The following is a 24,928-nucleotide window of genomic DNA, read 5'->3' as shown; positions in this document are numbered from 1 at the left end:
GGATTAGAGCTCGCGCCGGTCAGTGCAGATGGAATCCAGACTGAGTTAGAAACGATAGAACGCGGATTCTTCTAAGAAAGATCTCTGAATCCTTCAAATATCATTTGCAAGAATGGCCAAGTCTTGGCATTTTGCCTTAAGATTAGGACAAGATCGCCCCAGGCAGGCATTATGGGAGGTCTTTATCTTCTCTCCAAGCCCCGCCTTGATTAGACAGGAGTGAGTGGTGGCTTCTGGTGCCCTTCTCTGTGTGCTTGTTACTCAGATTCTGGGAGAAGTTTCATGTTGCTGGTACCAGCATGCTTGAGGGGCCGTTATGGAGTTGATGGTGCCCTGTGGTTTGAGAGGGTCACAAGACATTGCACCCTAGAGAATTTCTCATGACAGGAAGGGGTGAGGATCTCAGCCAGCTCCCCATTCTTCCCATAGTAATGGTTCTTTGACCTCCAGGACAGAGGGACTCGGAAGGCTGGTTGGGACACAGAAGAGCAGAGTGCGTCTCTTGCTGAATCTCCTTAAGGCTAGAGAGCTGTCGGCCGACCTGCTAGAAAAGATGGGTCAAGGAATGCGGTCCTTCTCCTGATTTGAGGATGGTAACTTTGGCCTCGGTGGCGAGAAGGGAAAGGAGTCCATCCTGCGGCATCTGCTATGGGTTCATAGTGACCGTTAAGCCTGCACAGTGTTTCCAGATGGTATCTTTGCAGCTCAAAGGGAGACTTCATTCTGAGAGTCTCTTAACAATATCCCAATGCTTCTCTTTGGAAAAGCTTTCCAGACTGTGGCCCTGAAGATTTCTGGATTTTTTCCCCCATATACGAAGAATACCTTTGCTGGTAGAGAACTTCAGGGTTGGCTCCTATCAGATTCGTATTCTTCAGGGATGACCCTCAGAAAGCAGAGAAATTGGAGTGCTATGGCTATTAACATGCGCCATCCACCTGAGCAGCGGCAGGCACCCGTGCGCTGCAGGACATCAGGATTCCCAAGAATGCCTCTGCCATTTATTCTGACATTTATCAGATAGTTATTAAGCATTTGCCTTGTGCAAACTCTCTACTATAGTTAAGTTGTCTTGACTTGGAAATCAAGTTAATGAGACAGGGCCTAATGGGAAGACAGTGTTATAAACAAACTGAGGACTCAGATTCACCAAAGGAGTGGACATCTTCACGCAAACAGCACTCTGTGCTCTGCTGAACCTGAAACTAAGATCATAGAGTGTTAGAGCCTCTGACCTGAGCCCCAGAGCCATTGAGCGGGTTGGCGTTAGAAAGGGTCTTGCACAAAGTTGGACAGCTAAGATTGGAGCATAGGCTGGGACGTAGCCCACGGGGTTTGGAGTGTGGCACAGTGGTTCCCACTGAGAGAGTCCCAAGGCCTCCTGGAACAAAGTTTGGGGCCCAGTCCTGCCTGCTGGCTGTCTGAACTGCTGTGGCAGCACCCCTTTCTGTGTCCATGCTGCTCGCGCTTCGAAGCCGCACTTCCCTGCCCCTCTCCTGCATAGCTCGCCATGGCCTTAAGATAGAGTTGTGACGGTTTTCCTTTCCTCCTTCTCTTTGCCTCACACCTTCTCCGTCCACTTAGGGAGTTCATACAAACAGCTCAAAGGTGTTGGCTGGCCTGGGACTATATGTTCGAACTGAAAGTTTAGCTGTGATCATTTGAGGGACCGGAGACTACCTGACTTACGACAGAGTTATTATTCCATCTTAATGACCAAATCAAATTAACTCAGATACACTATATGTGAGAGTGCCATGGAAGGTGCCTTATAAAGTAATACTTTTGAGAGGTGACATTTATGGAGTGCTGGTTAAATGTCTCAGCACTCGACATGAATCAGTTCATCAAAACCACCCAATGAAGGGGGTGTTTTGATTTGTCCTCGTTTAACAGATGAGGGCTCTGTGGTTCAGAGAGGTTAGATGACTTGCCCGAAGTCACCCAGTTAGCTAGTGATGATGTCCAGAACACAAACACTGTAGTATGGCTCCAAAGCCTGCACTCCTAAGCACTCTGTTGTCATTACGTTGTTATTGTTACTGTCTGATCCTGACCAAGGACACTCAGTTTTCAGCTGACATACAGGTATAATGGTGGCATTTGTGGTCAGTCATGTCCTGAGCAGACTCTCAGGAACTCATAGACAACTATTGCCTGTCCTCACACTACAGAAAGGGCCCTCTGGCCATTTCCCTCGCACAGTGTTGCCTACGACTGAAGAAGGTGTCTTGCTCAGCAGCATGTCCTTATGTAGGGTTGAATGTAGCAGCAACTCTACTGAGGACCTAATACGTCCATTTTCCCCTTTTCCATGACAGGGGGCAAGGACACCATACTGTTCAGCGACCCCACTCTCACTACCATCCAGAGGTCCAGATCCCCCCTGCTGAAGGTAGTGGAGCAGCCCGCTGAGACCAAAGCACACCCCAAGGACGGTAAGCATAACTGATTTCTCTGTCTTCACTCGGCCTGTGCCAGGGACAGAGGAGGGCTCAGTGGACATCCGTCCCTTCCCCTTCTCTCAGCTTCTGTGGCACTGTTGGGTATTCCTTATGTTTCTTATTTCTTTCTTGTGGCTTACGTGGGTTCATCTTGTTTGGAGCTCCCAGCAGAAAAAGGCAGACCACTGTACTCTGCCTGGTGGCATAGAGATTAAGAGTGAGGGCTCAGTTTGTTGACCAGCTTGGGTCCACATACCAGCCCCATTGTTATGTTGGCTGTGGGCACTGGGACTAGTAACTTCAGCCGCGGTTTCTTTACCTGTAAGAGATGGTGCCAACCTCAAGGAAACCTTGGCACATCACCTGGCACATGGTAAGTGGCCTGGAGAATCATTTGCTTGGAGAAAAAGCCTTTTCCTCTGCCAGGCACACTTCCTGGAGGCAGGTGTTCTGATGGGGAACCACTTAGGTACCAGATGAGCCAGCCAGATCTCTTCCCATGTGGCAGGCTCGTTTCTCCACCTGAACTCTCCTTCACATCTTCCTGAGTTTGGCTTGTCTTCGCCCTCCATCCCCAGTGTGGTTGCCACCTTCCGACACGGGCCCACATGACCCCGTCCTCCTGGGGTTCTTGCCCTTCGGTAGCCTGCTCTCACACGGTGGCGGGGTAGATCTAGGTAACGTCCCGAATGCAGCAGAAGGGACAGTATATGGCTCCCAAGGCTAGTTATCAAAGACATGCGGCATCTGCCCTGCTCTCCTGGTCTTGGATCATTCACTCTGGGAGAAGCTGGCTGCCGTGTCATGAGGACACTCAAGCAGCCCTACGTGCCATCCATGTGGTGGGGAGCTGAGGCCTCCAGCCGTCAGCCATGTGAGAGGGCCATCTGGGAGGAAGATTCCCCAGCTAGTCAAGCCTTCAGATGACAACAGCCTGGTCGACATTTTGCATACAACCTCATGGGAGACCATTAGCCAGCACCACCCAGGCAAATGGTTCCCAGGGTCCTGAGTCTTACGCTGCTTCATTGTGAGGTACTTTGTTACACAGCAGTAACATGTAGCTGTCAAGCTTCTTTCCTTGAACATCTACCGTTCCTCTCTTTCAGAGTCATGACTTCAGCCATCACCTCTATGAAAATATCCTCACAATATTTTTAACCCACTGGACCCATCTGTGGAGTTACAGTCCCACATTTCCCAGAGCTCAAACTCTCCCCCTTAAATACCCTATGGCAGGGGTCCCCAAACTACGGCCCATGGGCCACATGCGGCCCCCTGAGGCCATTTATCCGGCCCCCACCGCACTTCTGGAAGGGGCACCTCTTTCATTGGTGGTCAGTGAGAGGAGCATAGTTCCCATTGAAATACTGGTCAGTTTGTTGATTTAAATTTACTTGTTCTTTATTTTAAATATTGTATTTGTTCCCATTTTGTTTTTTTACTTAAAAATAAGATATGTGCATAGGGATTTATTCATAGTTTTTTTTATACTCCGGCCCTCCAACGGTCTGAGGGACAGAGAACTGGCCCCCTGTGTAAAAAGTTTGGGGACCCCTGCCCTATGGCCTCCTCCCTGTCATCAGCCTCGCAGCTGCTCAGGCTTGGAACCTTAGAGTCCTTCGCCACTTTCAACTCTCCTTCCCCGCCCACTTCTGGTCTTCAGCTAACCCTTTCTCCAGAGTTCCTTGAACTCCGTTCCTACCCCCTGACTTGGTACAGGCCCGCTTCACCTCCCTGGCAGGCTTCGTCCTCGTGTTCCTGCCGTCACCCCGCCTCTCCTGCCGTTACCCCGTCTCCAGCCCGCTGCTTTGCCATGAAGCCCCTGCAGCCTGCCTGCCATCCTGTTCGGACCCTGCTCGGAACTCGAGAGTGGCTCCCGACTGTCTCCCCCTCACATCACAGCCCTGCGACCTGGGCTCGCCCGCCTTTCTGACCTCGGGGTTATCCGGCATGGAAGCCGGGCTTGGATCGAACTGGGCTAACCAGCTGAATCGCTTAGCTACTTTTGCCTAACAGACCGCCCTGACATTCTAGAACTTAAAGCGACAACTCTGTGTTAGTTATCACAAGTCTTCGGGTCAGATGGGCGGGTCTGCTAGCCTGAGCTGGGCTGGACAAGCTCACTCACACATCTGGACAGCTGTGTTTTGAAGTGTGTGCTAATCATTCATCATAGTGCTGGAACGGGGAGGAGGGGGACAGGTCTGGGATTTCAGCAGAGAGGTTCCCCGAGCATATGCTGGGGGGATTCCTGGGGTGAGCCCCTGTCTCGGGTGGGTCATGCACCGGCCAGGAGGCAAGGTGGGGTTTTCCCAGCCAGCAACACGCGGCCGCTCCCAGGGCCGGTCCGTCACACGGGATGGCCCGCCGTGTGGTCCGGAACACGTCTTGGCTGCTGGTCATCTCACGCCAGCCTCCAGTATCCACATGGAGATCAGAAGCCTTCTGTCTGCTCTGGGCTTGCTGAGCCCCCAGGTGGGCCCGGCCGGGCCTGCGAAACTGAATCGGAGCGTGAGCCTGGCGTGATTTTCACAAGAGTGGCATAAGTAATGGCCTGATTCAAAATGATAGCTTCCAGAGTTCCATCATTAGCTCTCATTGTTCCCAGTCCGTCCTTCGCCAGCCCGGGCGGGACCAAGGCAGCGCTCCCGTGGCGGCCGCCACTGTCTGGGGTGGGCTGCCGCGTCACTGCCGCATCCTGATCAGTGCCGACTGGAAGCAGCTCCCACTCGGAGGGCAAAGCCCCTCAGAGACCAGTTAACAAAAGAAGGCGAATCTTCCCTTTGGACCAATGTGGGGGTGGGGGGGGGTGGGGGAGACACATTTCTAGAGAACTAGCAATCTTTCCTTCAGAGAGCTACCGTCTCTTATTTTCTTAGAGAAAATATTTTTGCTTTCCACACTATTCGTGTCATAATGCATTTGTATCAGTGGATTGCCTCGCTGTTATTAATATGTGTATTGTCATTCACAAGTATTGATGATACTAATTCTGTTTGCTAAAACAGCACAGAATAATTGCTATTATTTATAATAATATTTTCCTACTCTGGGCTAGTTCAGACATCTTTCTTTTATGAAAATGGCAATGCTATGTGTCTGTCCTCAAAGGGAAAATGAAATTCCTATGGTTCCGGTGTTAACATTCCTGAATCACAGATTTAAAGGAAGGTTTTGCTCCCACTGCACGGAACCAGAGGTCCTAGTTTTGGCTAAACGCACGTTCAGTAACTTTTCTTTGTCTCGTGCTAATTGATTGAGTCTATTTTTTAGATACCTGTTGGCTAAACAAAAGGGAGGAATGTTTTGGTAAATCTTCTACAGACCCATAAGCTAGTCCTGGAGCCCTGCCTCTATCTTTTTAAGGTTCTGAGGCTCTGAAATGCTAGCCTTCCTCAGGAAAAAAAAAAAAAAAAATCCCTGGTAGAACCAAACAGTAGAACCCCAGCCTTGTCCAGTGCCTTCTGCAGCTGTGTTTTGGCCGCTAACAGTGACCACGTGTGTCGCTCCCCTCCCCGCACCCCCAAAAAGTAAAGTTTAAAAGTTCTTCCTGCTCATCTCAGAGGCTTGCCGTGTTCAGGAAGATTTGTACCTTTGATTAAAAGCAGACCGTCACCTGAAGAAATGGCCCAAGGCAAAGTGCCAGCGGCCAGAAGTTCCCCGTGTAATTTAGACCACCCTCACTTAGATGTAAATTAACGTAGAGAAGATTAACCTGACCAAAGTCAAAACACTGCAAATGCTTCAGGGGTTAGGCTGTTACCGGTAAGGTTAATTAATTTTTTTCAGGGCCACCAGAATATTACTATTAAGTGTTTTTGGAAGAAGCAACATCGTAAGAGTAATGTCCAGAAGGAGTTTAGTCATCTCACGCTGGTGAAAAATTTAGCTGCAGAAAAGACCATCAGTTCCTCCTCTTGAATAAGCTTCTCGCTCTACTCTGGAAACTTGCTCATTTTGATTCCGTGTGCCCCGTGTCCCCTGTACAACTGCTACAAAATTTTCATTTGTTAGGATGAAAATTATGTGATTGCTTCCCTGAGCTACCTCAGAAGTAGCTAAATGTGTGTGTGAGTTAGAAATCTCTTTTTTTTTTTTTCCTGAAAGTGCCATTTTAAGAACTTTTAGGGTAGCAATCTGAATACAACCTGGAACAAATGCCATAAATTCAGGGATTGCTTTATTAATGCATGCTGTTTGAATATATTAATATATTCACTTATTCATGAATTAATATATATGTCCATAGATTCAAACATTTAATAAGCTATTTATTGAGCCGCAACTATAGAACATTGGCAAAGTTAAAAAGTTAATCAGGTGGTTTTTATCAACTAACTATTTATAGGTAATCATTTAAGGATAAAAAGTACTATGTTCCCTTGGAGGTCCAGACACAGCCTTTTGGGGATTAAGACTCTGGGGAGAATACTTCTGTCTGAATTTAATCAGATAGGCTTCATGGCGGAGGAGGAGGTATAGCTGACTGTTGGCTTCATGGCGGAGGTGGAGGTATAGCTGACTGTTGGCTTCATGGCGGAGGTGGAGGTATAGCTGACTGTTGGCTTCATGGCGGAGGTGGAGGTATAGCTGACTGTTGGCTTCATAGAGGAGGTGGAGGTATAGCTGACTGTTGGCTTCATGGCGGAGGTGGAGGTATAGCTGACTGTTGGCTTCATGGAGGAGGTGGAGGTATAGCTGACTGTTGGCTTCATGGCGGAGGTGGAGGTATAGCTGACTGTTGGCTTCATGGAGGAGGTGGAGGTATAGCTGACTGTTGGCTTCATGGAGGAGGTGGAGGTATAGCTGACTGTTGGCTTCATGGCGGAGGTGGAGGTATAGCTGACTGTTGGCTTCATGGCGGAGGTGGAGGTTTGGCTCACTCTGGAGTTGACCATCTGAGTACATACAGGGATGATGATCATGGAGACATAAACCACCTAAGCAAAGGTGCAGAAGGCAGGGCTGGAGTGCCATGAAGGTTCATTGTGGCTGGAGTCTAGGGATACAAGAAGAGCTGGGATGTCAGGTAGAAAGGTTGATTGATGTTGGGTCATTGAAGGCCTTGACTTTCAGGCTAAGAACTTGGACTTGGTTCCTGTGGCAGTGGCAGACTTCGAACGATTTATAGCTGGGGAAACGCATGGTCAGATTTGTGTTTTAAGCTCACAATCCTTCCTAAACTATAATATGCACCCAAATTGCCTGGGGTCCTATTAAAATGCAAATTCTGAACCAGTAGTTCTGGTGTAGGGCCTGAGAGCTTGCATGCTGAATGAGTGCCCAGGTGATGCAGCCCCTGCTGGTCCCTGGACCCCACGTTGAGTAGCAAAGCTTTCAGGATTGTCCCTCTCCCAACAGGTTGGTTTGCAGCAGGAGACAAGAAGCAAAGGAACCATTAGGAACTAACATAATTATCCTGGCTGAACAGATCTGGACAGTTATTTTTTCAAATCAAGGCTTCCTTTATTCACTCATTTATACATTATGAATTTCATTGTTAGTATAATTAACAGTCTCATTTTCAGGTTCAATACTTAACTGCAGTCAGTGAGTTCTCAGGAGAGTAACACATAGTTGTCCATGACTAAGTACACTCTTTAGAAAGTACAGTGTAGTTTTGGTTGAACTTCTGTCCCTGAGACTTTTTCTAAGGATATCAAAGAAGCTAAGGAGAAGGAAAACAGCTTCTTCTGAAGATAGAAGCAAATGTGAATCATAAGGACTAGAGAGGTCTGGGGTGAGGGGACAGCGGTCACGCTGTCCTGGCTGAACTGAGACCCTCGGTCGTCTCCCCCAGTAAGTCCCGCCTGCCGACGGTCACAGCCACCACCTCGGTCTACAGTCCCTCCTCCACTGTGCCCACCCTTCCTCATCCTGGCAGCTTCATGTCAGTCCTGTGGGCCATCTGATCTCACTAATATTTCATTTCTTCTAAAGTTTCTCAGAGTTTTGTTTTTAAACCAGGATTTAGCGGTTTTTAAGTTTCTTAAAACTTTAAACATTATTTTAAGTAATAAATGCTCCAAAACACATCCAGCTTTTAAGTTAAATAAATAGATGCTCCAAACATCCTATTCTTTTATTAATTTTTCAATTATAGTTGGTATTTAATATTATTTGTATTAGTTTTAGGTGTACCACATAGTGGTTATACATTTACAGAATTTATGAAGTTGTCCCCTGATTCTTCAGGTAACCACTTGACACCATACTTAGTTATAACAATGTTATTGACTCTATTCCCTGTGCTGTACTTTACATCCCCGTGGCTTATCTCTAACTACCAATTGGAACTGCTTAATCCCTTCATCTTTTTCACCGAGTTCCTAACCCCCTCTCCTCTGGCAACCATCAGTTTGTTCTCCACATCTGTGAGTCTGTTTGTATTTTGTTTTTTAGATTCCACATAGAAGTGAAATCATATGGTATTTGTCTTTCTCTGTTTGACTTATTTCACTTAGCATAACACCCTCTAGGTCCATCCATGCTGCTATAAATGGTAAGATTTCATTCTTTTTTAATGGCTGAGCAATGTAAAAGAAAAAACATTGCTAAGAGAAATGTCAGAGAATTTACTGCCCATGTTTTCTTCAAGGAGTTTTATGATTTCAAGTCTTTAATCCACTTTGAGTTTATTTTTGTACCTGGTGTAAGAAGATGGTCTGGTTTCTTTTGGGGAAGGGCATATATCTGTCCAATTTTCCCAACACCACTTATTGAATGGACTCTTTTCACCCCATTGTATGTTCTTGCTTTCTTTATCATATCTTAATTGACCATATAGGTAAGAGTTTATTTCTGTGCTCTCACTTCTGTTCCATTTACCTATGTGTCTGTTTTATGCCACTACCATGCTGTTTTGACTACTATGGCCTTGTAGTATAGTTTGATTTCAGGTAGTGTGATACCGCCAATTTTGTTCTTTCTCAAGATTGCTGTGGCTATTCAGGGTCTTTTGTAGTTCCATATAAATTTTTGGATTATTTGTTCTAATTCTGTAAAAAAAAATCATCATTGGTATTTTGATAGGAATTGCATTGAATCTATAGATTGCTTTGGGGAGTATGGACATTTTAAAATGTTAATTCTTCCTATTGTTGAGTACAATATATGCTTCCATTTATTTGTATTTTGTTCTTTTCTTTCCAATATCTTGTAATATTTCAAGTCTTTACCTCCTTGGTTAAATTTATTCCTAAGTATTTATTTTGATACAATTATAAATGGGATTTTTTTTTTAGTTTTTCTTTCTGATAGTTCATTATTAGTGTAAAAAATGCAATCATTTTATGAATATTTATTTCATATCCTGCTACTTGACTGAATTCATTTATGAGTTAGTTCTAGTAGTTCTTTTTTTGTGTGTGGAATCTTTGGGATTCTTTCTATATAGTATCATGTCATCTTGCAAACAATAACAGTTTTACATCTTCCTTTCTGATTTGGATGACTTTTATTTCTTCTTCTTGTCTGATTGCTGTGACTAGGACTTCCAGTACTTTGTTGAATAAGAGTGGTGACAGTGGACATCCCTGTCTTTTTCCTAATCTTAAGGAAAATACTTCTAGTTTTTCATATTGAGTGTGATGTTAGCTGTGGATTTATTCACATTTCTGTCTCTTTTTTTATTCAGTCTTAGAATATTTTATGTTTCTAGGAATTTATCCATTTCTTCCAGATTGTCCAATCTGTTGGCATATAATCATTGTAAGCAATTTCTTATAATCCTTTGTATTCTTGTGGCGTCAGTTGTCACTTCTCTTTCATTTCTGACTTTTGTTATTTGGGTCCTCTCTCTTTTTTTCCTTAATGAGTCTATATAAAGGTTTATCAATCTTGTTTATCTTTTGAAAGAACCAGCTCTTGGTTTTATTGATATTTTGCATTTTTTTAGACTCTCTTTCCATAGTTCTTATTCTTAAGAAATACCTTTATGCATTATATTAAAGTTAAAGTGGATCATGCATATAATAATATTGGTACATGTTGCAGAAATTCTAAGCAGCATTTAAGTCAAATATTTTAGATTATGTCATTTTTAGGTTATATCTACTTAGATTTATGCATGCTTAAATATGCAATCTTCTGCTAAATTATAGAAATAATCCTCAAAAGTTCATACAATTCTTATAAACAGTCACCATATATCTATCACCTGCCTAGACAGACACAAACCAAAACATAAAGTATGATTTCAGTATTGAAGTTCAAAGACCAGGCAAAGCTCATCCTTGGCACCTGGAGTGAGCTAGAGGTTACCCTGGGCAGAAGAGAAATGATGTGAAGGGGGTATCTAGGTGGGAGACTGGATTGGGACATGTTTGTAGGGTGTTGGTAATACTTTGTTTCTTGTCCCAGCTTCTGGATAAAAGGCATGTTCACTTTGTGAAAATTAATTAATTGAGCTATATAGACTTAGGATTTGTACACTTCTGTGCACATTATATTTCTACCAGAAAAAAAAAAAGAAAAGTGAAGAAGTATTATTTTTTTAACATTCTTGAGTGGTTAGGATGTTGCAAGCACTGTGAACTAGTCAGGTGAGATCCCTCTGTACGTTCTAGAACAAGGTAGGTGTATGGAACGCTGAGGGCTGAGCCTGGCGGACGAGCGCCTGCTAGCGCTGAGGGCTGAGCCTGGCGGACGAGCCCGGATAATTCACGTTAGAGAGGGGGACACCAAATGGTGCAGGCAGACGGAAAGGTGGCACAGAAGGGATAGCAGGACACCTGCAGGTGAGGGGAGCGCGGGAAGTGAGGGCGAAGCAGGAGCAGATGAGGCAGGACCTTGGGAAGGACCTAAGCGAAAGAAGTTGAAATTTCTTCTAAAAGTCTCCAGGCTCCAGCAGGAGGTTTGAAGCAGGGAAATGCGTGGTCAGAACAGGTCTGGGTCCTTTCTAACTCTCCTACACTTCACCCTCAGCTCTCCAGAGTTCCAGCTCTCAGCCCAAAAGCACATCTCGTGTATCTTGTGCAAGCCCGATGGCAGTGGGGTTCTACTCTGGTTCCATTGTGGGGACCAGGAGGTGTTACTGGGTGCCTCAGCCCTGGAGGCAGTGAGCGTCCTGCATACATTTTCTCACTGTGTGTGCCCAGGGCTGAGGCCATCTTGATTTCTGGGAACCTCAGAGTCTGGTGTTGAATTCAGCATGACCAGGTGCTAGACTCTTGCTCCTCTGCTGCTTCTCAACCGCACAGCACCTCCGCTGCTTGTTAGGGCTGGAAGGAACCTCAGAGCATCCTGCCCCTCGTTTTGCACCTGGGAAAAAGAGGCCAGACAGGTCCCGCCTTATCACAAAGCAAGTGAGTAGGAAAGTGAGGGCGGGACACTCACTCTCGCTCCCGTGTCCTCTCCCATCCCCATCCAGTTACAGCCCGAGAACTTCCGTTGTATAGAGAAGTGGGTTAGGGAACAGTTTAGCTGGGGGCAGAGGGAGCTTGAAGCTGCTTTTGCACATGTTTTCATTGGACATTGAGGAAACTTCAGCCTCTGCGTCAGAGAATGAGGCGCTGATGGAGAAAGGTGGAGAATAGGGAGGGTGGGGAACGCGAACCCCCTCCCAAACTGCACTTGTTTCCCACGCTGAAGGCAGACAGATCCCTAACGAGCCCCAGGCCTTCACTGAGCTACAGAACACACAAAACCTTTGTCCTCAACTTAAATGTTTGATGGGCACAGGGAGCCACTGCCGGCCAGTGAAGCAGGAGGTCGTGAGGGGCCTGGAAAGGGTGGATTATAAATGGCCCAGGTGCTCTCTTTCCCTCCCTGCACGGACACAGTCATCATCAGAGTGCCCGCTGCTTTCTTTTTGAACTTGAGTCCAGTGTTCGCCTTCAGGAGGAGGGGTTGGGGGCCCCGGAGTATTTTCTGTCTCAGAGGCCTGGGGACGGTGGGCGGAGGTGGGGAGGCGAGGGGAGGTGAGGGCTGACTCCCAGCCAGAGGTCTGATGCTGTCCTCCTTCTGTTCCAGGGGAGGCTCAGACGCAAGCGCCAGATGAAAGCTGGGCGGCTGCCGAGGCGTTGACAGCGCAGGAGGACGCTGGGAGGCCCGCTGTCAACTCCCCAGCAAATCAGAGCCACAGGAACCGGCGCAAGCACTTTCATCCTTCATTACCCCGCTTCCCTTCTGAGGAAGAAGAAGTAAACAGGCTTGGGAGGGAAATAATGACACTGATCGAGGAACAGGCCGCTGCAGAACCGGCGGGGGGCGGCAGAGAGAGCCCCGAGGAGGGTCTGCGGGACGAGGCCGGGCCGACCCCACCCAGCCTGGCCTCCCGGGGGCCGCTCCCCAAACCTCCCCAGGGCGCCTCGGAGTCCAGCCAGCCATCGGCCGAGAATCCCCCCCTGGAAGATGGCAAGGAGACCCCAGAGGGTGCAGGCCCGAGGAGCACGGTGCAAACATGACGGGGAAAGGGACCCGGGCATGGTGACGCGGCGAAGGCGGTGGGGACGGGAAGGGACTCGGCGGCCAGGGCTCTCCTGGGCCGCTTTCTCCAAACCACCTCCAAGCGCACGAGTGAGAAAAGCAGGACGCGGAGCCTGTCGCGAACTGTGAACACGTTCTCGGGTGTCGCCAGCCAGCACAGCGCGGTTTATTAAACGCGGGGCCTCGCCTTCCCCGGGTCTGCTCTGCCTGCTGGAGACGCCCCGCCGTGAACAGGGCCGGGCCCCGGATCGCGTTCGCCATCTGGCTGGTTTTCGGCATCCGTCTTTCTGTCAGCATTGGTTTTATTAGAGGAGAGATGTTTTTTATTAGCGGTGGATGCTGTCGGTCAAAATGATGGGAAGAGCTGGAAACCGACGGGGTTTGTAATCAGATCTCCGTCTTTGTAATGGGTTTAGGGGGCTGGAGGGAAAGGTGTAATTGAGCATAATGGGTCCAGAGGGCCCGCCGCGCGCTTCATCATGTCAGGGCCCGGCCGGACCTCCCGTCCCGGGTGTCCCTGGCAGCCTGCCTGCCGCACTGTCTGCGGTGGCCGGACTGGCAGGTGGGCAGGGGCTCAGCGGGCTCAGGGGGAGGGGCCTCCGGCCTGAAACCCACGGCCCGTGGAGACGACCCTTTTGCTGACTGCTGGAGTGAGGTTTCCAGCCTGTAATTGGGGAGGATTAATCGACCTGGATTGATGTGCGGATAAGAAGGGAGGCAGGAGACTTCCAGGGGTGTTTTGACTTTTCTGTTTCTGAGATGAGATGAGGGCCCGAACGTGGAAATGCTGCCTCTCTCCTTCAACCTGGGCTGCGTGCGCACAGGGTTTTATGGGCCATGTGGGGTGGGGGCAAGATAGGGCTGCTCAGGGCCCACTGCCCTCCCCACCCCACCTGAAACCCCGAAGCCTTTACTCCTCCAACAGAATGTGAAGGCTGCCTCCTTTGTGCCCCCTGTCTCCCCGGGGACGGGGACTTTAAAGACAAGACACAGAGCTCGTGGCCCTAGAGTGCAAAGAGAGAGGAAAACCAAAGAAGTTTATTTACGACAGCCTGGTGAGGGAACTGCAGAACCAAGTGTGGAGAGGAGGGCGTGGTCAGCCCTACCTGGTTCTCTCCTGGGGGATGAACCAGCTTCTCTTGGCGGCCTCTGGCCTTGCAGAAAACTAAAGGCTCGTCAAACGATTGAACTTGCTTGGGGCTGAACTCAGTATCTTTCCCAAGGAAGACCTGATACCTGGTCCCATACCTCAAAGGACCTCTGAACACCAGACTCCCTCCTCCGAGAGACTCTCCTGCAGGAAAAAGAGAGGCTCCCCAAGTGGGAAAGGTTGAAGTCATCCTAAACGTCGGATGTTGATACCAGGATTGTGGTCGCAGGTGTGAAACAGCACATGGGTAGCCAGCCCAGCCTGACTCTTCACGTTTCCTCTCCTGGAGCCACTCTGCTAGCCCAGTAGGAGCCCCGTGGGAATCCGTGCTGTCTCTCTCGGAAAGGGAAGAATGCAGACAAGAAGGTCCTTTGCCACATGCACAGTGAGGGGGGACCTCCAGCTGCTTTCTCTCCACCCTGCTGGTGGCACGGGGCCCTGCCTGGGTCAGTGCACTGGTGCTCCTGGTGAGCTGGACACACCATCCACCCCTGCCTGCCAGGCCCTAGTGCCCCGTTCCTCCCTCTGAGCTCCAGCCTCTCCCCCTCCCCAGGCCACCCCCTCACCTGCCCCTCCGGGAGGCCGCTCCTGCAGCTGCAGAGCGCGCACAGCCCAGCAGCCGCAGAAATCATTTTCCTGCTGCACTAGGCCTTAATTGTCTGCCGATGTTCAGCTCTACTGCATAGGACGCCAGTCACCAAAGGAAAACACAGCCAGATTTAATCCAATAATAATAAAAAGAAAAATCTCTCTGTGCAGAAGCTCTGGTTCTGACATACAGTCGGCCAGGTGCACGTCTTTCGGGCCCATTCGTCACCTTCTGGAAAGCCAGGTTTATAATAAACCCACAAGACATTCCATTATGGGCAGGAAAGCTGCGTGAGCCCCAGACAGTCTGGGTTTGGAGGATTGGAGGAGGGCGGTCACAGAGAGGGATAACCTAAACCCACAATCAGCCCAGAAAGGTTTTGTGTTATGAGATGGCATTGGAGCCGATGAATTGATCCTGTTGTGTGTGTAACCTTGACAATACCCCATACACTCATGTGACACTGTCCCACCTTTGCTGTTCTAGCCCAACATGGTTCTCCTGTTCCACAGACATTAAAGAGCGTTTCAGCAATTACTTCTGGTTGTCTTGGTCTTTTTAAGAGTCGTCGCGAAAGTGTGCGACATTCTCTCCCTAGTCCACCAGACAAGCCCGCATCAGCCAGGGTGCTCTCAGCTGGACTTCACACTTGAAGAAACTTAAAAATAGGTTATGAGTTACATTGCATAACAAGAACTTCAGAAGTAGGGCATTCCAGGTCTGATTCACTCAAGAAAGTTGTCAAGGATCTGCGTCCCCATCTTCCTGCTCTGCCCACCTCAGTGTCAGCTACTTTCTCAAGCTAACAAGGTGGCTGCAACAGCTCCGGGCATCACCGCTTCTCACATCTGTGTCCAAAGCCGAAGGAAAACTTCTCCTTCTGTGTGTATGTGTGTGTTTAAGAGCAAAAAAACCTCAGTTCTTTGGTCAGAATTTTATTTCATTGGTAAGAATTGTCACATGCCTGTGTCTAAACCAGTCCCTCGCAACTGAGGTGAATTTATGTCATGGGTTTAGGTTCACCAAGATAACCCTGTGACTTGGGGTGGGGCCCTGTCCCTGAACATGCAGGCTCTGAGGTTAAACACTGAAACAAAATCACATCTTGAAAAATATAAAAGAGTTGAGACTAAATTTGAATAGGCCACCAACAGCATTGTCACCGAACCCCACATGTCTTTTTTTGTTTTATTTGTTCCCCTTCAAAAGCCAGAATATTATTTTACTGAGGAGGGTGGAGTTGGGGGGGGGGAAGAGAGGAGGTGGTTATTTGTTGGTTTGTTAGTTAAGAAAAATGCCGCCTCATCTCCCCTCTTCCCTGGCTTCTTTGTCATCTGTCCTATTTTGTAGCTGGAATGTTCCCACCTTTGTTTACCTCTTCAAGTGTGTCTGTCCTTCCATTATTTTTCCAGCTCGGTTGCCAGCAGAACGCAGAGCAGTCTGGATAAATGAAACGGAGCTGACAGGTCTCTTAATGAAAGCTTGTTTGCACACACTGCGTTTCCTGTGATCTCTCTGGGCCCGAGAGCCTTTAGGTGAGGAATTTTATGTATGAGTGTTTGTCGTTCTTTTAATTAAGGCCCGTGGAAATGGACTGGCTTTTGTAAACCAGGAATTTCTTGTTTCTAACTCCCTCCCTTTCCAAACATCCTCTGCCCACCCTCCTCTCCCGTCCCTCCTGGCATTCAGCTCAATTCCTGCTGCAACCTCCTCCCGGTCAGCAATCTTAAATAAGCTAAATTCATTTTCCCATCATTGTTCCTCCTCTGTGCCCTCCCTCCCAAACTTACATCAGCATTGCGAGGTGAAGTTCTGAGAAAGGGTTCTGGGATCAGTCATTCACGTGTTGCAGTGAAATTTTTGGATGTGTTCTTCTGAATGGAGCACACCCCAGTTCACCCGGGGACATAACAGGTTCAATCTCTTCTTTAAGGAATTTCAGACCAGCTACTTGCTTCATGGGGTTATATTCCCTTTCTTTAAGATTGCAGCATGCCTTTGCTTCTTTTGATTTTCTGCTCAAAAAAAAAATGGCACTTTCTTCTGGCTTGATCATTTTTTTGCAGCCCTCCCTGTGGAAGGCTTGGTCCCCTACTTCTCTTTGAAAGAGTTCTCTATCTGAGCACCACCTCCTCTGCTTTTATCCGGGAAGCCTCCACTTGGAAGAGTATTCCTCCTTAATAATATTGAGGGTAACTTAGGATGTCAGAAAGGCAAAGGAGTCCCCTTTACTCACTACTTTAATACATTCCTTTTTTTCCAGATGTCTTTCTGAACAGAGAAAAATGTGAAGATCAGAGAGATGCAATAGAGAGCTCAGTAGTGAATCTAAATAGAAATGAGAAGCAGAAAAAATAAGAAGGACTCATCTCTCAATGCTATGATTGCTCACAAAAACAAAACAAAGCCCGCTGATACGGCATGAAGGCAATTTAAAGTGATAGCTTCTGAGGCGCCGCCTTACAGTTCGTTCATGTCACCTCTTTGCTAAATGAGAAATTTTTTTTAAGGCATAGTGAATGTTTGCATAATCCTGACAAGTGTGACTTTCTGGAACCTATGTGAGCGTTGAGCCCAGGAATATACATATTTTGGGATCTTTGCAGAGGCCAGTGATAGCCTATTAAATTTAAAACAATTGGCTTTAAAAAAAAATAGACAAAACAGCTGCTATTTTGTAGTTTAAAGAAAGAGGTAACTTTGGTTCACTGCAGACCTTGCTCTACTGGATTCCATGATCATCATGTATTATAACTATATCATTTTTGTTACCTGAAATAAAAATGCGGTAACTTCCCCAATATAGATGATTAATTATCTTTATTATCTGGGTCATTCTCTCCCTCCACACTCACTGCAGGCCAAGCATTGGCTGAGCGGCATATTGTAGCAACTTATCAGTTACAATCTGTCACCTAAAATTATTAGTTCATGTGCTCCTCAGGAAAATTACGGAGAATGTAAAGATTTTACTCATTCAGTCAAGAACGCCAAATATAAAATCAGTTGGTTTATTTCCTGCAGTCTTTCAAGTTGACCAAAGTACTCACTGATTTGCTCTATTTTCTTACGTTTTTAGTATTTCTGTGTGTGTGTATATATATATATATATATATATATGCACTGAAAAGCCCAACTCAGAAAAAAAATTCACTGCAATTCTGAGAAAAAGCTTATCCTAAACATCTAAAGATAGCACTTCTAATTATTGTCTACATTGTGTTTAAACTGCGCAAACTTGAGTGTTATTCTCACTTTACCAGCTGTGTCTAGGTAGAGTCATTACATCAAACGCTTCTAATTTTACAAAAAGAAATCAAAACAAGCGTGTGTTTAAGTCTTGGTGACAAATGCAAACCCTGTGAGTCAAACAGTCAAACTGATTAGCAAGCTGGCCGGGAAGTCAAAACAGCAAATGTAAAGAGATTAGCAAAATCGAGCTGCAAGAGGAGAGGGGTAAAAATAGCCTCCAGGGGCCAAGAGGGGGGAGCAAAGGGCACATTTGGTGACACACATCAGGTTCTGGGCCAAGAACCAGATGCCTGCCTTTACCGCCCACAATCTTTCCCTCCTCTTAGGTGCCCCCATCCCCTAAGGACTGGGATCACAGTTTCTCTCAGCCAGCCTCTTAATGGATGCAGAAACCCTTCTTACAAACCTAAAAGGTGACCACCTTTACTTTACTTGACTCTTTCTAGTTCCATTTCCAATCCATTAGTAGTAGCCATTTTTCTGACCTTAGCCACTGTTTTTAATTAGACACTTATTAGATCCTTAGGTCTTCATGTTATACTATATACCTTTTAAGAATAACACTTGATTTAATCACAGCAATCCAATGGCTAGTCCTATTTAACTGATGAGAAAACTCAGGCCCAGAGAGGTGCCCTGCTCTCTGTGTGACTGGCTCGGGTCACACAGCTTGGGTGGCAGAGACATGGTTCCAAACAGGCCTTTCCAGCTGAGCCTGAGCCGTCAGCCACTTGCACTCTAAGCATTCCTTTGCCCTGACAGTGAACTCTCGTTTGCCCCTGTATTATTTCCTCTCTGTTTCTTGGCCCTGGAGCCCCACAGAACAGTTTTATCAATTCCGTTCCCATTAGTGAACAGCACAGAGAGGGGTAGGTTGCTAGGGTCTGTCTCTTTAGTCTGGAAGGCTGATGGTAGTGGAGGGAGAAACTAGGAGCAGAAGGTGCTATGGTCTGAACGTGCCCCCCAAGCTAAATATGTGGAAATGCTAACCCCCAAAGACAATGGTAGGAGGTGGGGCCTTTGGGAGATCCTAAAATCATGGGGGGGGGGGGTAAGGTACTTAATCTCATGAGTGGGCCACTAGCAGAGTCGCACATCGGAAGCGTGCTGGGCCCATCATCTCATGAGTGAGTTTAGTGACTAAGAGCTTCCAGAGAGATCTCTTGCCCCTTCCACCATGTGTGGATGCAGCCATAAAGCACTGGCTATGAAGCCCAGAGAGGTTTCTAACCTGGCCATGATCTTGGACTTTCAGCCTCCAGAACTGTGAGAAATAAAATTTTGTTGTTTGTAAGCTACCCAGTCTGTGGTCTTTTGGGAGAGCAGCCCAGACAGACAGACAAACAGAGAAGGTAAGTGATGAAAAGCACCAGTCCCCTTCTGAAAAATAAATCCCAACCTCCCTGGATGATCCTGAATTAACCTATAACGTGGGGGGCAGAGTTGAAGATGGCGTGCTTGCCGTTTTATTCCTCTCTGTCACGTGTCCCTATGTAACTGCTGCCTCATTTTCAGAACTCTCCATTGGTGGGATAAGGAAACGTATCTATTTGAGATTGGGATATTTAAAGACTCAGTGTGCTAATTGCCTTTCAGTGCTGATGTGGACAGTTCAAGTTAACATTTCAAACCAGTAAGAACCAGCTGGTGGAGCACAAGGAAAGATTTTTCAATGATAAGTTAGTCCTAGTAAGAGGTAAAAATAACCGCCAGGGGATGAGTTTCTGGCTAAGGTTCTGTTTGACTCACTTCGGAGTCACAGATGTGAGTCTGGCAGGACTAGAAGCTGCTTCCAAGTAACCAGGGTGGAGAAGCCACAGCGAGGAAGTGGGTCTACCCCAGGAGGTTCAAAAGTTATTACGAGAACTTTTATTCCGTAAATGAAGGTGGCTACGCAAGACTGATCTAGTCAGTATGTAGATTATAATTTTCAAAAAGAGGCTGAAATTCTAACAAGCCTTGAATGAAAATCCGCCCGCCTTTGAAGTCCACTGCTGCCTAGTGCCTTTGTGTTAAGAAAAGCATTGTCCCGGTTGTGGAAAAGGCTGACAACGTCATTTGCTAACACCGACCGCCCCGGGTAACCTGCCCAGTAACATTGCTTCACTGGCCTCTCTCTCGCCCTCCTGGGAAATGGACCTCATGCTGCACTTTGAGGCAGATGGGAGGGACCACGGGGAAGCTTATTGCAAATAGATTTCTTTCTCTCCAGTTGGGGTTGTAGCTCAGGAAGCTGAATTTTTTTTTCTTACTTCCCACAACAATCGGTGACTGAACATTGTCGCCGGCAGAATTGGAAGGAGGGGAAGAAGAAGAGGTCCTATAGGAATTTTGGAAATATCTTTGCTCTTTCCAAATAGTATCGGAGCCCGGGAGACAGGCCTCAAACGAACAGAAAAAGTAACCAAGGCCCCGATGAAGAACTGTGCTGCTGAGATTTTAATGTGCAACATGAGGATTGTGAAACAGTCCCCAAGGGTGTCTGTCTGCCCCCTGCAGGGTGGCAGGCTGCTGAAAACAGCTAGAGACTTGGGCAGGGGCACCTAAGTGCAGGCAGCGGGTGCTGGCAGGGCCCACGTTGGTGGTGAGTGGGGAGGCGGGGACCCCAGGCCACCTCAGGACAGGTCTCAGAGAGCCTAGGAGGAACCTAAGAGGTGGAGGAGTTGGGTGGGTCCTTAGGGCACAGAGGTATCTCAGGGCTCATGGGGAGAGGATAGGGGTGTCAGGGTAGAAAGGGACCTCCGGAGTCTAGAAGACTCTCCGGGGTGGGTGGGGTAGATGGTAGATGGGGGCGGGGGTGTAATCGGGATCCTCAGAGCTGGGGTGGGAGGCTGCGAAGATCGACCTCGGCTGCACACTGGCTGGAGGGGCGTCTCAGCACCGCTGGCTGAAGATCTCAGGGTAGAGGAAGCATCTGGGGAGACCTCAGCCAGGGCAGGAGTGGGACTTCGGGGTAAAGGGTGACTCTGGGAGCAGAGGGAGCAACTCAAGGTGGGGCAGGGTCCTGGGGCCCACGGCGGGGGTGCGGGGCGCCCCGAGGGCGTCAGGGCCCGAGGTCCGGGGGCGCGCGCGAGCTCTCGGCCGCCTTGCACTCGCTCTCGCGCCGCCGCTTCTTGCGCTCGGCGTGCTCCTGCGCCAGGCGCGCCCAGGGCGCGGGCCCGCACCGGCCCACCACGCAGCAGGCCAGCCGGCGGCCCGCGTTGCCGTTCTCCAGGCTGGCCGCGTTGCCGCCGCGGCCCAGGTCGTCCTCGCCCGCGTGCACCACGACGGCGCGGCCCACGATCGAGTACGGGCCGCTGAGCGAGGCGGCCAGGCCCGTGCGGTACTTCCAGAGGCCGCCGTCCCGCACGGCGAAGTTGCCGAAGTCGCCCGGGTGCTGCGGGTGCTGCACGGCCAGCGGGTTGTAGTGCGGCCCGGTGGCCTCGCAGCCCGGGCTCAGGTCCCCGAACTGGTGCACGTGGATGGCGCGGCTGGAGACGTTGGGCTCGGCCGGGAAGCCCTCCAGCGTGAAGAAGGCGTCCAGCCGGGCGCCGGGCCCCAGCTGCCGGAAGAGCACGAGGCCGGCCACCTGCGGCTGCGAGGCGTCCAGACTGGCCGATGGCCGCACCTCGCACGCGGCATAGAGTGTGGCGTCCGGGCCACCGCCACCCGCCGCCTGTCGCCCTGTCACCTCCTGCCAGATCTCCGTCACTTTGGTGTGCATGTCGCGGATCTGCTCCTCCACGCTGACCGTAGTGTCCGACGCGTCTGAGCCCACTGGGGTGTCCGAGGCGCAGGCCACCAGGAACAAGGCGGTGCAGAGCAGCGCCAGCATGGCTGCAGTCGGGCACCTGTGGGCATCCCCGGGGCAGGGGCGGAGCGAGGCTTAGTCAGAAGAGACTGGGAATCTCAGGGACACCAACCTGTCCCCACCAAGGAGCCTTGTTACCTGTTCGTTCTTTCAGCCTCTATTCCTCCAGGGCCTACTGCGTCCCAGGAGCTGTGTTAAGTGCTGTGCTTGTAAAGATGGATGACACAAAAATCTCAGGAAACTCACAGTGATCTTTCTGAGCCACAGGTCTCTGATCATGGGCTTCTCAAGTCCCATCTTCATGAGTGGGGGCGTCTCAGGGCACATAAAGAGCAATCTCATGGCCCTTCCTGACCTCCTCCCTCTCCTCATCTCCACTCCTCTTACATCCATGCATAAGTCTTGCTGGCCTGGCTTCCTGGCCTTTGCACCTCTGTGCCTTCTCTCCGCAGTGCCCCATCCCCCTTCTCTACCATGCTCAGTAGACTCGGAGACAGAAACTCTTGCTTTGTTCATCAGTATCCCCAGCTTCTCTGCGGTGGGAAGCACTTACTATGTGATTGTTGCATGAGGAGTTCACTGAGGGGCAGACATGCCATCAAATCATTCTAACTTCATCCTGTGATTACAGATGGAGAGTCTGATTCTGTGGGCCAGAATTGTGTCTTCTTCTTCTTCTTCTTTTTTTTTTTTTAACTCCATCATTTTGGGACCCGGCCAGGGATTTTGGAATCACAGATTCAAATCCCAATCCCAATATATAACTGCAATGTCATCAGGGAATGTGTGGCTCTCTCTTAGCTACTTGTGAAATAAAGCCAGTAGTTATCACCGATGGTCATGGACAGTGAGGATTAAATGAGATATTATATACACCAGGGTATTTTCACACCTTTAGGTCTGCCCACAGGGATCAATGCTGCCTCCAAAAAAAAACAAACCCACTGGTTTGCGGGTCAGCAGCACTTTCAAAGGCCTGCTCCAACCCCAGAGCGAGTGCCATTCTAAAAGTCAGCACCAGGGTTGAGTATTTATTCTTTCCATAACCGTTACAGAAGCGTGATCTAGGAGGACGATGACAAGAATGGGTCTGGAAACTCACCGTCTAACTCTGAAACCTGACTGTGCCACGTCCTCTCCAAGGGCTAGCAACCATTATTGTTATTTCTGTTACAGAGCAGCGGAAAAAATGCTGGGCTGCAAACTCTGCTCGGGCCCTACCTCTTCTCTGAGCCTCAGTTTTCTTAATCTGCCAATCAGGATAATTGCAGGTTTCCTGTGAGGCTTAGAAGAGACGATTAGAATTGCTAGCATTTATTAAAAACACGTGCCAAGCACTGTTAAGAGCAGTTCATACGTGTTAATTCATGTTAGCCTCACGAGAACTCTGTGAGGTAGGTGTTATATTGTTATCCCCACTCTGAAATGTGGGGAAACTGAGGCACAGAGAGGCGAGTGTTTTGCCTCAGGTTACACGTGCAATAACAGTTGAGGACAAGATTGGAAAGTGTGGTCTGCTGCACGCCCCTGGCTTAGCCTCCACCCTGAACAGCTCTCACCCGAGGCGCTTAGCTGCAAGGCTGGCTGGCACCCACAAAGATCTCAGTCAGTGGCAGCCCATTCCTCAGAGATCGGAGACAAGCTGCTGATGGAGATTTCAGGCCCAGCACTGAGAGCTGATAGAGAAGCTGTGGCAGGAGGAGCCCAGGAAAGGCTCCACGGAGTGGCAGGTAGCGGAGAGAGCCCAGGAAAGGCTCCACGGAGTGGCAGGTAGTGGAGAGAGCCCAGGAAAGGCTCCACAGAGTGGCAGGTAGCGGAGAGAGCTCAGGAAAGGCTCCACGGAGTGGCAGGTAGCGGAGAGAGCCCAGGAAAGGCTCCACGGAGTGGCGGGTAGCGGAGAGAGCCCAGGAGAGGCTCCGCGGAGTGGCGGGTAGCGGAGAGAGCCCAGAAAGTGGCATCCAGGGGGAACAGGAGTGGAACATCCCTGCCAGACCTCAGCCTCGAGCTTCCCTTCACCAGGGACCACCACCTCCTTCTGAGGCAGGCCTGGCCCTCAGGAGGGCTCTGTCAGTTACAAAGTTCTTCCTTAAAAATGTACAGCAGAACCAGACTGCTCTCTTTCAAGCACACTGGGTAATAATTAACATGCCATGGAGAAGTTTTTCTCTTAACAGAAAGAATATGCTTCCCCCACCCCTGACTCCTTGTTTCTTAAGCCTTTGACTCTGTCCCTTGAAGGCAGCTTGATAAGGCCCAGCCTTCTTGCACACTCTCCCTAGTTTGAGCTCTGGATGACCAAGTGCTGTTTTCAGGCTCTGTGCCTGGCGTGGGGGGGGGGGGGGGGAGACAAGATTATCAGAGAAAGGGGACCAAAAAAGGCCACTGAGCCTCTGCCTCCTTCCTGGGTCTAGACCTGGGAAAATGGCAGCCCCCCTGACGCCTGGGATGTTCTAATTCCTCGCTCACTCCTAGAAGGAGCCCAGCTGTGAGCCCTCCTCTCTGTTCCTCTGCGAAGCAGGTGGCTTTTTCTCAGTAGCGCTCTCCATTCGAGCCATGCAACACCCAGAAAGGACAGACAGCCTTCCTCCCCCCAGAGTCCTCTGCTCTAACACTGAAGTCCTCCCGGGCTGGCCCTGGCAGACCCAAAGGAGAAGAGCTGTCTCTCCCATTTGCCTTCCTCCCTCCTCTCCCCAGCTCCCTGCTCACCCCCTCAGAGCCGCCCGCCTCTGTCATCCAGTCTGTCTCTCTCAGGAAGATGAGCAAATACTTTTCCAAGCCGAAGCCCGGGGCCCCACCCTGGTTTCAGACACTTAATCAGCTCCCTCTGGGAAGGCAAGGAACCTGGACTTGGCACCCACCTTTCCAGCTCTTCCCAGAGAGCTTTCCCGGTGAGAAGCTGGGGGCAGCACCCGGCAGCCAGTTGCAGGAATGCGGACTGACTCCTGAGGCCGGGCTCTTCGTGGGTGTGCTGGAAAGCCAGCCCAGGGGTGTGGTCACCCTGAGGAAAGAAGGTCATTGGGCCAAGCGGGGAAGGAAAGCAGACCAGGCCGGCCCTGGGCGCATTGCTTCACCTCCTTCCCCTCTGTTCCCTCCTCCCCTACCCCTCCCTGGCCCGGGTTCCCTGGCCGGCCAAGGATTCCTTGTCATGACTTCACCAGTCTCTGCAGACGTAGCCAGTGACCTTCAGCACGCAGCAGCAGGGGCATAAAAACGAGACAGAAAATAGCCTGTTTGACGTGGTGTACAATGGTTTCTTTCTTGAGAGGCCCTTT

At 49.3% G+C, this 24,928-nt stretch overlaps 2 protein-coding genes across 8 annotated transcripts in view; one reads left to right on the top strand and one right to left on the bottom strand.

Moving 5' to 3' along the window:
- Nucleotides 1-15,151, top strand: part of CCDC149 (coiled-coil domain containing 149) — a 115,134-nt gene extending 99,983 nt beyond the window's left edge. For all 3 annotated transcript variants that reach the window (XM_066384836.1, XM_066384834.1, XM_066384835.1), the window contains 2 exons: nucleotides 2,322-2,438; nucleotides 12,420-15,151. In XM_066384836.1, coding sequence (XP_066240933.1) covers nucleotides 2,322-2,438; nucleotides 12,420-12,853 — 551 coding nt within the window. In that variant the 3' untranslated portion in view covers nucleotides 12,854-15,151. The remainder of the gene's footprint in view (nucleotides 1-2,321; nucleotides 2,439-12,419) is intronic.
- A 5,131-nt stretch (nucleotides 15,152-20,282) lies between these two features.
- SOD3 (superoxide dismutase 3) lies at nucleotides 20,283-24,627 on the bottom strand. 5 transcript variants are annotated; one of them, XM_066384883.1, is made up of 3 exons: nucleotides 24,518-24,607; nucleotides 21,795-21,859; nucleotides 20,283-21,696 (listed from the first exon to the last, which is right to left on the bottom strand). In XM_066384883.1, the coding sequence occupies exon 3, from the start codon at nucleotides 21,678-21,680 to the stop codon at nucleotides 20,910-20,912; it is 771 nt and encodes a 256-aa protein (XP_066240980.1). In that variant the 5' UTR covers nucleotides 21,681-21,696; nucleotides 21,795-21,859; nucleotides 24,518-24,607; the 3' UTR covers nucleotides 20,283-20,909. The 5 variants fall into 5 exon arrangements, with proteins under 5 accessions (XP_066240980.1, XP_066240982.1, XP_066240981.1 ...); XM_066384885.1 differs by having other exon boundaries at nucleotides 21,795-21,857; nucleotides 24,511-24,604; XM_066384884.1 differs by having other exon boundaries at nucleotides 21,795-21,857; nucleotides 24,515-24,604.
- Nucleotides 24,628-24,928: the final 301 nt, after the last annotated feature.

The sequence above is a fragment of the Saccopteryx leptura genome, chromosome 5 (genome assembly GCF_036850995.1).
Source record: "Saccopteryx leptura isolate mSacLep1 chromosome 5, mSacLep1_pri_phased_curated, whole genome shotgun sequence".
NCBI lineage: Eukaryota > Metazoa > Chordata > Mammalia > Chiroptera > Emballonuridae > Saccopteryx > Saccopteryx leptura.
Note: the sequence above shows the minus strand (reverse complement) of the source record. Positions and strands in the feature narration are given on the sequence as shown.